At 34.7% G+C, this 12,745-nt stretch overlaps 1 protein-coding gene across 12 annotated transcripts in view; it reads right to left on the bottom strand.

Moving 5' to 3' along the window:
• The window catches only part of CYB5R4 (cytochrome b5 reductase 4), a 149,915-nt gene that overhangs the window by 82,873 nt on the left and 54,297 nt on the right, over positions 1–12,745 (bottom strand). For all 12 annotated transcript variants that reach the window (XR_010134315.1, XR_008681169.2, XR_008681171.2 and 9 more), the window contains exons 5-10: positions 12,077–12,109; positions 8,464–8,524; positions 7,077–7,134; positions 5,362–5,455; positions 4,063–4,095; positions 1,944–2,066 (exon numbers count right to left, since the gene is read on the bottom strand). Coding sequence is in view for 3 of the 12 variants with exons in the window: in XM_004044352.4 (XP_004044400.2) it covers positions 1,944–2,066; positions 4,063–4,095; positions 5,362–5,455; positions 7,077–7,134; positions 8,464–8,524; positions 12,077–12,109 (402 nt within the window). In the remaining 9 variants the exon portion in view is untranslated. The remainder of the gene's footprint in view (positions 1–1,943; positions 2,067–4,062; positions 4,096–5,361; positions 5,456–7,076; positions 7,135–8,463; positions 8,525–12,076; positions 12,110–12,745) is intronic.

Here is a 12,745-nt window from a genome sequence, read left to right as displayed (position 1 = left end):
TTAGGACACAGACACACAGAAGGAAGACCATCTAAAGAGACAGGAAAAAAGGAGGCCATCTGCAAGCTAAGGGAAGAAGTCTCAGAAGAGACCAACTCTGCCAAAGACACTCAGTCTGTAGTAGTTTGTTACTGCAGTCCTAGCAAACTAATATAATGTTTTAAGAAAAAAAAAAAAAAAGAAAGAAAAAATTAAGTGACGCTTACAGATATACCAGAAGCTAGGCCCAGCCTTCTTCCCCACATGGCTTCTGAAATGCTGGGTACAAGGTAGGAGATTGTTCACTCTAGGGACTCTTGGCATTGGACTTTTCCCAAAGAAATGTTCCAGCCATATAGTGAATATAACCGTTGACAAGCCACACCCACATGCACAGTTTCCAATTAGCTTTACAGTCCCACCCTGAAATATGAGCAGATAGTAAAAGATTAGGAAACATTCAAAGAAAGCATTTAATATTAAAGACACCATAACAAACGAAAAACAACAAACCTGAGGGACACAGAAGTTATACAGTGAGAAGAAAACATTACCAGTCATTCTTTAAAAGATAAGCTAATAAGAATAGGATGCTAAAACAAAGGAAAAGAAATCAAAGGAGTTACAGAAGTTAAAAATATGAGTAGAAATGAGTAACTCAATAGAAGAGCTAGAAGACACAGCTGAAGACATCTTGCAGAAAGTAGAACAAAAGGACAAAACTGAAAATAAGAGAGAAAAGATAAGATAATCAGAAGAACAGTTAAGGAAGTTCAATATGTAGAAAGTAAAACAGACCATGGGGAGAAGAAAAACCAATAATAGTTTCCAAGAACTGAAGATCATAAGTTTCCATATTGAAAAGATTAGCACAAAAAATGTATACCCAGCATGAAGGATGAAAAATCATCCATGTTCTGGCACATCATTGTGAAATTCCAAAACACTTAGAACAAGGAGCAAATACTACCAATTTCCAAAGACAAAATATAGGATATGTTCATTTTGCAAAATATCATCAAGTAGAGCACTTCTAATATGCACCCTTTTCTATATATATGTTAAACTTAGATAAAAAGCTTTTAAAAATGAAAAGAAATGAATGGTATCATCTTTTAGAAAAGATATGGTTTGGATCTGTGTCCCCACCCAAATCTTAGGTTGAATTGTAATCCCCAGTGTTGGAGGTAGGGCCTAGTTGGAGGTGACTGGAGCATGGGGGCAGATCCTTCATGAACGGTTTAGGACCACTCTCTTGGTGGTGTTCTCGTGACAGAGTTCACACAAGATCTGGTTGTTTAAAAGTGTGTAGCACCTCCCCCATCTCTCTCCTCCTCCTTCTCCAGCCATGTAAGATGTGCCTGTTTTCCATTCACCTTCTGCTATGATTGTAAGTCACCTGAGTCCTCCCCAGAAACCAAGCAAATGCCAGGACCATGCTTCCTATACAGCCTGTGGAACTGTGAGCCAATTAACCTCTTTTCTTTATAAATTATCCAGTCTCAGGCATTTCTTTATAGCCATGTGAGAAGAGACTAATACAAGAAGTAAACTGAGAAACTAGTTTAATTAAGAAGAAAAATAGTAAACATGTCTTCCTCATTAGGAAAAATATCAAGCAGACATACAAAGCATAAACTTAAACTTGTTTTTGTATCTTTCACAAAAGAGGACCTGAAAGAGAAAATGGTTGATCAACAGTCTAAGCACAAGTGGGCTTCTTCATTCAGGTATCATTACGTAATGACTTTGCTATGCCTAAACATTAGATAGCAGAGTCTGAAATTTAACTTCTATGGGAAAAAAAAGCAGGACAACACACATTGTCTCTTTCAAACTTCCTAGCAGTAGATACAAGGACCCTTCACCTCATTTCGAAGCAGCCTTCCAAACTCTGGTACAACTGTACAACTAACAACAATTTCATGAATGTGAAATTAACGTAACAAAAGAACACAGCATACCTGTATCTTTCCTTGGAATAAGTGAATTATGATTCTTCAGGGGATGGCCAAGAAAGTCCCAAGAAATATTCTCTTTTTTTTTTAGAACAATCTCTATTTTTCCCACACTCTCAACAACCCGCACTGAAAAGAAGATAAATTCCATTTGTGTTCATCGATACTAAATACAAGATTTTATTTTAAAACCAGTATTTCTCAAATAGTACAAGTGTCCTGATCTAATATGAACGGTACTGATTATTAGTGGGATAAATAAGATTTTGCTTACATATTCAATCACAATCATAATTGTTTATCCTTATATGCTTTATTTTATTAATAGATTCAGATTAAGTTCTTTCAAACTAATTTGTTAAGGGCCAAACTACTATGTGTTGCTGGTTTTCATACAAGCTCAAATATAGCCATGGCAACTAACTGACATAAAGCTAACAAAAAAAAAAAAAAAAAGGTTGAGATGTACAAATTAGCATTGAACGCCCCCACAAATGCAAATTTAATTCTTTTTTTTTTTTTTTTTTTTGAGACAGAGTCTTGCTCTGTCACCCAGGCTGGAGGGCAGTGGCGTGATCTTGCTCACTGCAAGCTCCGCCTCCCGGGTTCACGCCATTCTCCTGCCTCAGCTTCCTGAGTAGCTGGGACTACAGGCACCCACCACCACGCCCGGCTAATTTTTTTTTTTTAATTTTTAGTAGAGACGGGGTTTCACTGTGTTAGCCAGGATGGTCTCGATCTCCTGACCTCCTGATCCGCCCATGTCAGCCTCTAATTTGTTTCATTAACATTCCTTAGAATCTGAAGGATTCTGATGACTAAATTCAGTAGACTAATACTGAGCCTACCAAACACAAGAGCCTCATGAGAATGAGTTCCTAGTCAACAGAGTAAATTGATAAAGTGCATGTGAATCTTTGATAAAAATATTTTAGATTACCTTTTTATTTATTGAATAATTAAAATGTTTACAATATATGGGTAAAATAATAAAATATATGCTTTCATATGCTGATTTAAATTTTATGAATTGAACATGCTTTTAAAGATTTAAAGCATATTTAATTTTTCTTCAGAAACAATGTTCTGCTCTCCCCTACAGTGAACACAAAACCCAGTAACAATTTAACTTTTAAAGATAGATGAGTCAAATGAATTCAATTCAATGAGCACTGATTTGAAGCTTAACCAAAATAAAACCATGGTCTTTGTCTTTAAAGAGCCTGATTTATACAATTTACAGAGCCTATAATGATATACGGAAAAGAGGAAACATTGGACCAGTGTAAGATACCATGACAGTACTCGAAAACAAGAAAATACCATTCTATGATGAGTCTTCTATTATTAAATAGCTGTGTAAAACCTACGCTGCATGTTTATATGCAGCAACATTCATAATTTAGTATGCTCTCTTAACATTAAACACTTAAATATATAGATGAAAGAAAAATTTGTCTAACATAGTATATTTCTATAAGCTGCATGTCAGGAGTAGGGCAGATATGAGGAATGAAGAATAAAAAGGAGACAGATTTTTCTTTTTAAGGAGAAAAAAAAGAAAGGTTAAAGAGAGAAAAAAAAATAAGGGGGGCCAGTCGGGGCCACATGTGAAACCCCGCCTCTACAAAAAAAAAATTAGCCAGGTGTGGTGGTGTGTGTACTGTGATCTCAACTACTCAGGAGGCTGAGATGGGAGGATCACTTGAGCCTGGGAGGCAGAGGTTGCAGTGAACCAAGATCACACTGCTGCAGTCCAACCTGGGTGACAGAGTGAGACCCCGTCTCACACACAAAAAAGGAATAAGGGGAAGAAAAAATAGGAAAAAACCCAAAACCAGAGGGAGGGGTATATTTAAAAATTAATGTATTTGTTTGTATCTGTACAACAAACCCCCATGACACACATTTACTTATGTAACAAACGTGCACATCTTGCACATGTATCCCAGAACTTAAAAGTTTTAAAAAAAAAAGAGAAAACATCACATCTTTGTTTTGCAATGTGAAAATATAGACATGAAAAATAAAACAAACGCTAATTTTTCAATTTTTTCATCTCTCTCTCTCTGTAGGTATGTGTATATGTACGTACATACATAATTTTTGGTTTTTGGTAGCTTACCAGAAAAATCTTCCTGAACTTCATGGCTTAGCCCTAGGACAGACAAATTTATTTAGTTCAAATAGAACTTCAATTCATACAGTTTTTGAACACCATATGTCATTTAAATGGCTCTTTTATGTACTATTTCAAATCCCTCAAGACAAATAAAACGTGTTCTGAGAGACCAAAACAATTTTACACAATCAAAATAAAGAATCAAATTATTTAAATACATATATTTTCAATTGTTTCATTTTTCTCCCTTTTAACTAAAGAGCAAATACTCAATTGCCCATAAATGGATAACCCACACTAGTCCAAGCATGGATGGTTCCAGACTGGGAATCCTACAAACCAAGAGAGGAGCAGGCTACGGAGAGGCAGCACCTGAAGCATGCAAGCCCCAGTGTGTGAGTGTGCGTGTATGTATGTGAACAGAGGCCAGGTCTGGGTCTAGCTTACCTTTTCTTATTGTTCTCCAAAGTTGACTATCCATTCAGTTATTGAAAAAAAATTTTATTGGGCATCTGCGTGTGACAGGTATTTTCTAGGTATTATGGACACAACAGTTAATAAGACAGAAAAATTTCTGCCCCTATGGAACTTATATTCCAGAAGTGGGGGATGCAAGAAATATGCTTACAAATGTCTGCTGTAAATTTCACTGTGTTCATATGGTTATCCGGAATTTACAATTTTGTATTATTTCAGTCATTCCAATGCAATATTGGCAACCAAGAGTTTCAAATTTTTAACTGTGGAATTTTTAGTTTTTTAAAATATGGATGCTAGTGTAGGGTTCCCTGGTTTTTACCACTTTTTTCTCTGTCCTGATAAAAAAATACAAAGTTGGTCTTTAGCCACTAAGGGACTGACAGCTGGAGGGTACAATACAAATTTGTAGTCCAGGCTGCTTTGCTGCAGCCACCGACTTCCTATGGCAGAACTGGCAAGGAACAGACCAGTGGAATGGGCCACCTAGCGAAGGACAGTCAGTAGGACATGTGACCAATGGGCCTTGGAAGACTTCTTGTAGGTGTCAGGCATGAGAGATTTTACACAGCTGGGCCAACAAGTATTTTATATTATTGATTTTGATTGCATCTAATTGCTTAAACTTGGAAAGATGAGGTCACACCGCCACTTGCTAGTACTTTTATTAGTGTAAAGAAATTACATGAAAAAAACTGATCAAAAATGACAAACCAAAATGGTAACAGCAGATAAAATATTACAGTTACCTAGACTGTAGACCAAGTTATTGCCATATTTAAAGAAAACCAGAGCTCTTTCCATTAATAATAATAAAGTACTCACCAATATGTATAAGATGTAAACAATCCTTAATAATTGTTTCTGCTCTAAAGGAATCATTCTGATGATCAACTATTATTGAGTCTAAATTGATATCCTTAAAGAGAAAGCAAAAATAGAAAGATTAGAAAGTAAAATTTTCCCCCAAACTTCTACAACTATACTTTTAAGGTGATCTGTGGTACTTCATATGGTGCTTCTTTATTGAACCTCCAAGCTAAAAAATGTGTCTTCTGTTTTTCTCTTATAACCCAGTTCTTCTCCTTCAATTGACACACCAAATTTTAATTACTACATATTTGTCTCTGTTTAATATCTACCTTATCCACTAATCTCTAAGCTCTAAGGTTAAGGGACTATCTTTAGAACATTGTTTGGCACCTAGTAGGTGTTCAATAAATATTTTTTGAATAAGCAATATGGAACCCTCCCCCCCACCCCCCAGAAAATTACAGTCAGCAGAAACCAAGATATTTGTTGTTCATCTTTATCTTTCCTGTAATGTATGATCCTGGGCAAATTACATAACCTCTTGACCTTAGCTTATAAAAAAAAATCAATTCACTAACATATTTTTAGATGTCTCTAACTTCTACATAGCCTTGGTGTAAGATATATATTACTTATATTATTCAATGAATACATTATTCCACATGGAAACCTTTCCTTTTCCCTTAGCCATCCATCCTCTGTGTTCCATTGATATTACCAGTGCAAGTGGACCTCCCTAGAGCCTGTGCTCTGGGTTTTGAACTGTGTGATGAAGAGACAATATCAAGAGGGAGTGGAAAACAGGATAAGTAGTGCCTCTGGCCATCTCGGCTCTTTCCAAGAAGAGGCTGGTCACTCCTGCAGAATGACCAAATCATGCTGCAAGAGTGAGAGGAACCCACTGGTTCAGACATGGTTCTGCTACTATAGAAGTAGCATGAATTCTCAAAAATTCCTAGCTGCCAGAGCTTGTCTTTAAATCTACATATCACTCAAAGTGTGGGAACCTCAACCGTTGCTGGAGGATGTGCTTGGAGATATTTTAAATTGTCTGCATATTTATCTGATTTTCCAGCTGGACTGTAAGCCTTTTGAAAGTCAGGTCTCTATGTATCTGACCTATCATTAGATCCCTGATAGCTAAGGCTGTGTTCTACATGAAGCAGGTTATAAATACTTAGTGAATGAACTACCTCCCTAACTTTAGTTTTGATGGTTAATGAATTACCTCCCTAACTTCAGTTTCAAATGGGCATCTGAACACCATTAGTGGTTTAAACATACTAAGCCACAGCCACAGCAAAATACCTTCTCCAATCCTAGTTTATGTCTAGGAAATTTGTTCTTACGGTGAAGTTAACTGAGATTCATTTTTTGCTATCCATGCTTTACACACACACACACACACACACACACACACAGAAAAACACATAAAATACTTCCTACTCTGATTTTTAAGAGGCTATAGGAATGGCTGTTAAGAGCAGATGTTCTGGAACCAGACTGCCTGAGTTCCACATGCCAGATCTGCCACTCAGTGTGTAACTTTGGGTGAATTACTTAATCTTTTCTTCGTTTCCTCTTCTGTACAAAAGGGATAACAATACTATCTACCTCAAAGAATTGTAGTGAGAAGTAAATAATATAAAAAAGTGTTTAGAAAAAGACCTGGTACATAAATTAACATTTATTATTTACTTCTTTTCTGATTTTAAAGACATATTTACCTTCTGTTTAGTATATATGGCAATAGTGACTAAAGAGTCTGTTTGGAACCAATCATAGCTGTAAAATACAAATAAAAGGATGAATAATTATATTGACAATCATGTGCATTAACATATATTAATTATTAAATGTTTAAAATTTATAGTGAGACATATCTGTATTTCTCTAGGTTAAGCTTTTTTTCTAAATAAACTGGTCTTACCATGTTACATTCTTCATTATACAGCTGACAACTATTTCTAAATTTAAAATATCTATACTTCCATGTATTCCCACTTAAATAAAAACAAAATATCCTCAACAAGACCCTTTTATAGAGCCTATACATCTCTTTACTAAACTCTTCTTTTATCAGAGCAAAACCAAAACAACATATTTTGTTAAAGAGCATGAAAAAATGTACGTTTATTATCTTCATTCCTCCCTGTCACAAACATATTAGAAGTGAAGAAATGAACTCATCAAGGTTGTTTAATGGGTCCATAGTGAAACTTAAAGTGAAACTAAGTCTTCTGTTTTGTTATAGCTATTGATCAAATTGATACTCTTTTTGCACTTATCACCTATATAGTCTAATCTACAGAGGGCATCCTTAGTACCTAACTTAAAATTGTATATGAAATAATTTAACAAATATAGCAGGATGCTGATATTAGAATAATATAGACTGGTGGTAGAGAGAAAAGGGGTAAGAGAAAAAACTACAGAGAACACACCTGAAGGCATTTTAAGTGTCATTAACAAAATATATATGTATTGCTTAAGTTACTGTTAACTGTTTAAGACAACTATTGGGCAATATATTTTGAAGAATTCTCATTAAAAATTGATAAAAATGAACTAGATATAAAAAATAGAATATTTAAATACATTATGGCATGGTCATATGATGGAATGCAGAGAAAAATGTTTTCGCAGAATATTTAATGGCATAGAAAAATGCTCATATACTGTCATACCAATATTATAAAAATAGAATAATATGGAAGTAGGTATTATATTAATCTAACTGGAAAATATAAATAATAGTATACATCTAAGGATGGTGAGATTACAACTGATTTTATCACTTTCTTTTGTATTTCTCTATTTTCTAAGTTTTCTACCATTAATGTATTTTTTTATAATCAGAAAAATATTTTAAAATAGTTTTTTAAAGTATTGGTGTTTAAAATGGATCAAACTTCAGTTATATTTAAAATTCACATTTATGGAACAGCTCATTCTCCAACAACATCTAATAAATGAGGCATTACAGTTCTTGTGTCAAAGATGCATGACTAACAGTAAGCAATAAATCAAACCCAGAGCTACTTTATTTTTTAAATGTGTACATTTTTGTATATAATTGATTTAACTTTAAAAATTTTAAATAAGAATGCATACCTTGGATAACTAGGACCTTCCTTGGCAAGTGTATCTGTCACTTGGCTCTTGGGAAGCATGCCTTTACAAAGAAAGATAGCTATAGTTCATCTACAAAGTATTTTTAATTTTTTGTCTTTTAAGTTAACTTCTTAGTGAAATATCACATATATTCATAGAAGGATACAAATCACAAATGTACTACTCAATATATTTTCACTTGATCTTAGCCAAAAGGCCGTGATAAAGTGAAACATACCCTTGCAGTCAGCACTCTCTTCATGCCCCCTTTTCAATCACCACCCCTGCCTCAAGAGTAACATGTATTCTGACTACTAACACCATGGTTAGTATTTGCTTGTGTTTGAATTTTGTATAAGTAGAAATGATAAGACATGTTCTCTTTTAGTCTGGCTTTTTGTCCAATATTCTAGACATTACAGTTCTTATGTGAAATAAGCATGATAAATAATAAGCAATAAATCAAATCTAGGCTTTCTGAAATTTTATCCATGCTATTGAATTCATCAGCTTGGTCCTTTTTGTAACTGAGTAGTATTACATTATATGTATAGTTCACAATTTGTTCATTCTCCTGTTGATGAACATTCAGGTTGTTTCCAGTTTGGAGTTATTATACACAGTGTTGATATAAATATTCTTTTACAGGTACACGCATATTCTTAAAGAACACATATCTACATTTTTGGTTAGTATGAAGGGTGTTTGTATGTTTAGCTTTAGAAGATACTACTGAATGGCTTTTCAAAGTGGTTGTACCAATTTACACTTTTTACCACAGTAAAAAGTGTTTGAAAGTTCCAGCTGCTCCACAACCTCACCAACATGTGGTCTTCTGTCTTTTCCCATTTTACTCACTCTTGTGGGTATGCATTCTTGTGGGTATGCACACCCACAAAATGCATCTTGGGTGTATGATGCATTTTAAAAGCCCACTAATGCTATGGTTTTTAAATGACTTCAGAAAACTCTGAGGCATGGAAGAACTCAAGATATTGCAAACATTAAGTGTTTCCCCCCTACAATAGAAGTGCATTGTTTGTATATGGTAAGATTTAGTCTGGAAAAAAGAAGTACTGCTGCTACATGACTTTTGAAAATCATTGCATCAATTATATTACCATTTTTCAAACTATACAGGAACAAAAATTAATGGTTAGTATCTGCTGAGTCTTGGGTGCCCAAATTAGAAATCGAAGTATTTGATATAAATTTAAGAGTTGCAAGACACCTTTGGGACAAGACAGTTTAGAGGTTTTCAAGATTCTTTTTAGACACAAACGTTTTGTTTCAAGACAAGCTCAAGTGCAAGTAAGATGTAAAACAGTCATATTTTTCTGAATGGGCTGATGGTGAGCCCTGAGTCCAGGCCTTACTCATTCAGCTTCCATTTCTTCCCACATAACTCTGCAGAACACTATTTTCAAATAAACAAAGGAAGCCTCAGAGATGTGACAACAAGGTCAGAGTTGTGAACTAATAATTAGCAGTGGGCACTAAAAGAAGAGTGCTCTACTACAAAACTACAGGTAAAACAAGAGAGGACTACAAGAATTAAATGTATTTTTTCTAATATGGTAAAAGCAAGACAAAATAATCTTATTAAATTAAGAAGCACTGAAAGATTTCAGAGATTAATGTTGTTTCTCTTTTGGAAGTCTCTTAGGTATATAAATAAAAATCAAATGCATCAAAATCTAAGAATTTCTGTAAGAAAACGCTATAAACAGAATTGATAAATTGTAAGTCAACATTGATCTTGTATGACCTAATTAGGACCAGAAAATCTATACTTAAGCTCAGCGCCAGTACTGTGATTTTATGCAAGCCACTGTTTCCTCTTCCTCAAATTGGAACTATTAATAGCAATGAAATGCTCCCTGCAATCTCATGGGTGAGCAAATGAGACAATAATCAAACATTCTAAAAAACTATTTAGTATAATTAAGATATATCTTATTAAAACAGAATAATAAGCCATGGAATATATCTTAATTTAAAATTAACTAAAAACAAAAAAAAAACCCTCAAACTTTACATAATATTATTTTGAGTAAGTTGAAAGAATAGGGGGTGAATGTGTAGTGAAAAAAAATAAGTAATGCAAGGTGGACTGAATGCATGTTCTCCCTTCCGTAAGTATTGGTTGATTGAATGTCGTCAATTTGAAGGGATCAGGTCTCCAGTGAAATAGGAAAGTAGTCCAACCCATTCAGTATTTTAAGCAGCTATTGGAATAGTAACATAGAATGCAGGCAGATCACATTTGCAAATACAGAGACATACCACATAGACTTAAATGAGCCAAAAGGGAAAAGCAGCTAATAAATATATAGATAGATAGATATGTTCCAATCTTATAGGGTCCAGGTCACAAGAGGTAACAGTGCTAACCAAATCACTTGTGGAGTGCTATATTCCATACTTAACGCCACCTTTTTACTGAGAAATTAGTCAAATGCAGTGCATCCAAAGAAGGCAACAGAAAAGTATAGGTTCTGGAAGCCATATGTGGTAGAAAGGAAATGCCCAGTCTATCGGTAATCAATCATTAAGCAATGGTTGCTTTTGTAGTGCCACAGAAGAGTCAATCATCAGACGAAACCAAAGATCAGTCCCTCATTTAATAGAGTGTTATATTATCCGATGAACAACTACAGGTACTATAAATTGCATAAATTAGTCCACAACATAGACTATTTCAGTTAACAAAGAAAAAGGTAACTCATCTGGCAATCTAGCTTGTTAGTTGCATTTCTATAACTTGCTTTTGCAAATGAAAGAAAAAAATGTTTCTAAATGTACATCAATATAGTTCAGTCAGAGTTAGCACCATGCATTTTATGTCAGTAGTGACCACCATGCCAAACTTTTTTGTGGGGGAGAGGAAGTGTCAGTCATTATTTGCAAGTCATCCAGAATGGCTGGATGCACCACTCAGCTTAGAAAATTGCAGATTAATAAACTATTTGGCATGTGTATGCAAACAATGGAGGTGAGCTCACATCTAAGAAAACTGACTTATTTTGTCTTGTTTCTGAGGAAGAAACTCCTAATTGCTACAAGTATTCAAGCTGAGGGAAGATAACATGTATTCAGGGATGTCACAGAAGGCACGACGATAAGAGTAATGGCTGGAATAAGGAGCCTATAAAACCCTACAAAAGACTCTTAAGTTTGGGCCAGTAAAGCTATCTTTCATATTACAAAAAAAAAAAAAAAATTCTATGCCGGGCACAGTGGCTCACGCCCGTAATCCCAGCACTCTGGGAGGCCGAGGTGGGCGGATCACGAGGTCAGGAGTTCAAGACCAGCCTGACCAACATGGTGAAACCCCATCTCTACTAAAAATACAAAAATTAGCCAGGTGTGTGGTGTGCACCTGTAATCCCAGCTACTCAGGACACTGAGGCAGGAGAATTGCTTGAACCCGGGAGGCGGAGGTTACAGTGAGCTGAGATGGTGCCACTGCACTCCAGCCTGGGTGACAAAGCAATACTCCATCTAAAAAAAAAAAAAAGAAAAAAATTTAAATGCCCCAGACAATTCTGTGTATCAATAATATTCATAAGCATGTGAATATGATTCATTTATTATAAATTTATAGACTTACCATTTAAGACTTTCTTTTCCTCCTCACGATAGTCTGTATAGTGATTTAGAAAAAAAAGTCAAATAAGAATACTTTAATGTCAATGAGAATGTCAGTCCACATTACTGATTTCAAGATAACATTCCTTCTTTTTTGAAGGGCTTTCTTCTAAGGCCTAAGGAGAGAAACAGGCCAATATAGAAATGGCCTTTGTTTTAAACAAGTAAGTTTCATCTCTGAAGATTGCCAGACCATATTTCTCCAGATGTTTGTCTCTCATTTCATTTGGATTTTTTCTAATTCTTTGGTCACTTTTTTCTAATATCTTGGTTAATTTCTATATGAGCACATGTAAACGTCAAGTTTCATCCAGGTTATCATATTTTAAATTAGTCCAAGTTAACCAGAATTTATTAGATTATACTTCATAAATGAAACACACACATTAACAACTCAAAGAAAGATGCCTTATCTTTCCCTTTTACTGAGTTCAATGCATAAAATGATCGTTATTACAAGTTTAAAATATGTTCAGATTTTTGCATGTATACCCAATGCAATTATTAGTGTTACAAACCCAGAAAAAAATTAACAGATATTTTCTTTCAGGATGGCGGCCAACTCACAAAGCTATATTATATTCTAATATCCACAAGTGTTATACCATTATAGTCAAACTAAACACCTCAG

This window comes from Gorilla gorilla, chromosome 5 (genome assembly GCF_029281585.2).
Source record: "Gorilla gorilla gorilla isolate KB3781 chromosome 5, NHGRI_mGorGor1-v2.1_pri, whole genome shotgun sequence".
NCBI lineage: Eukaryota > Metazoa > Chordata > Mammalia > Primates > Hominidae > Gorilla > Gorilla gorilla.
The sequence above is the reverse complement of the archived record's forward strand: the minus strand, read 5'-3'. Positions and strand labels throughout refer to the sequence as shown.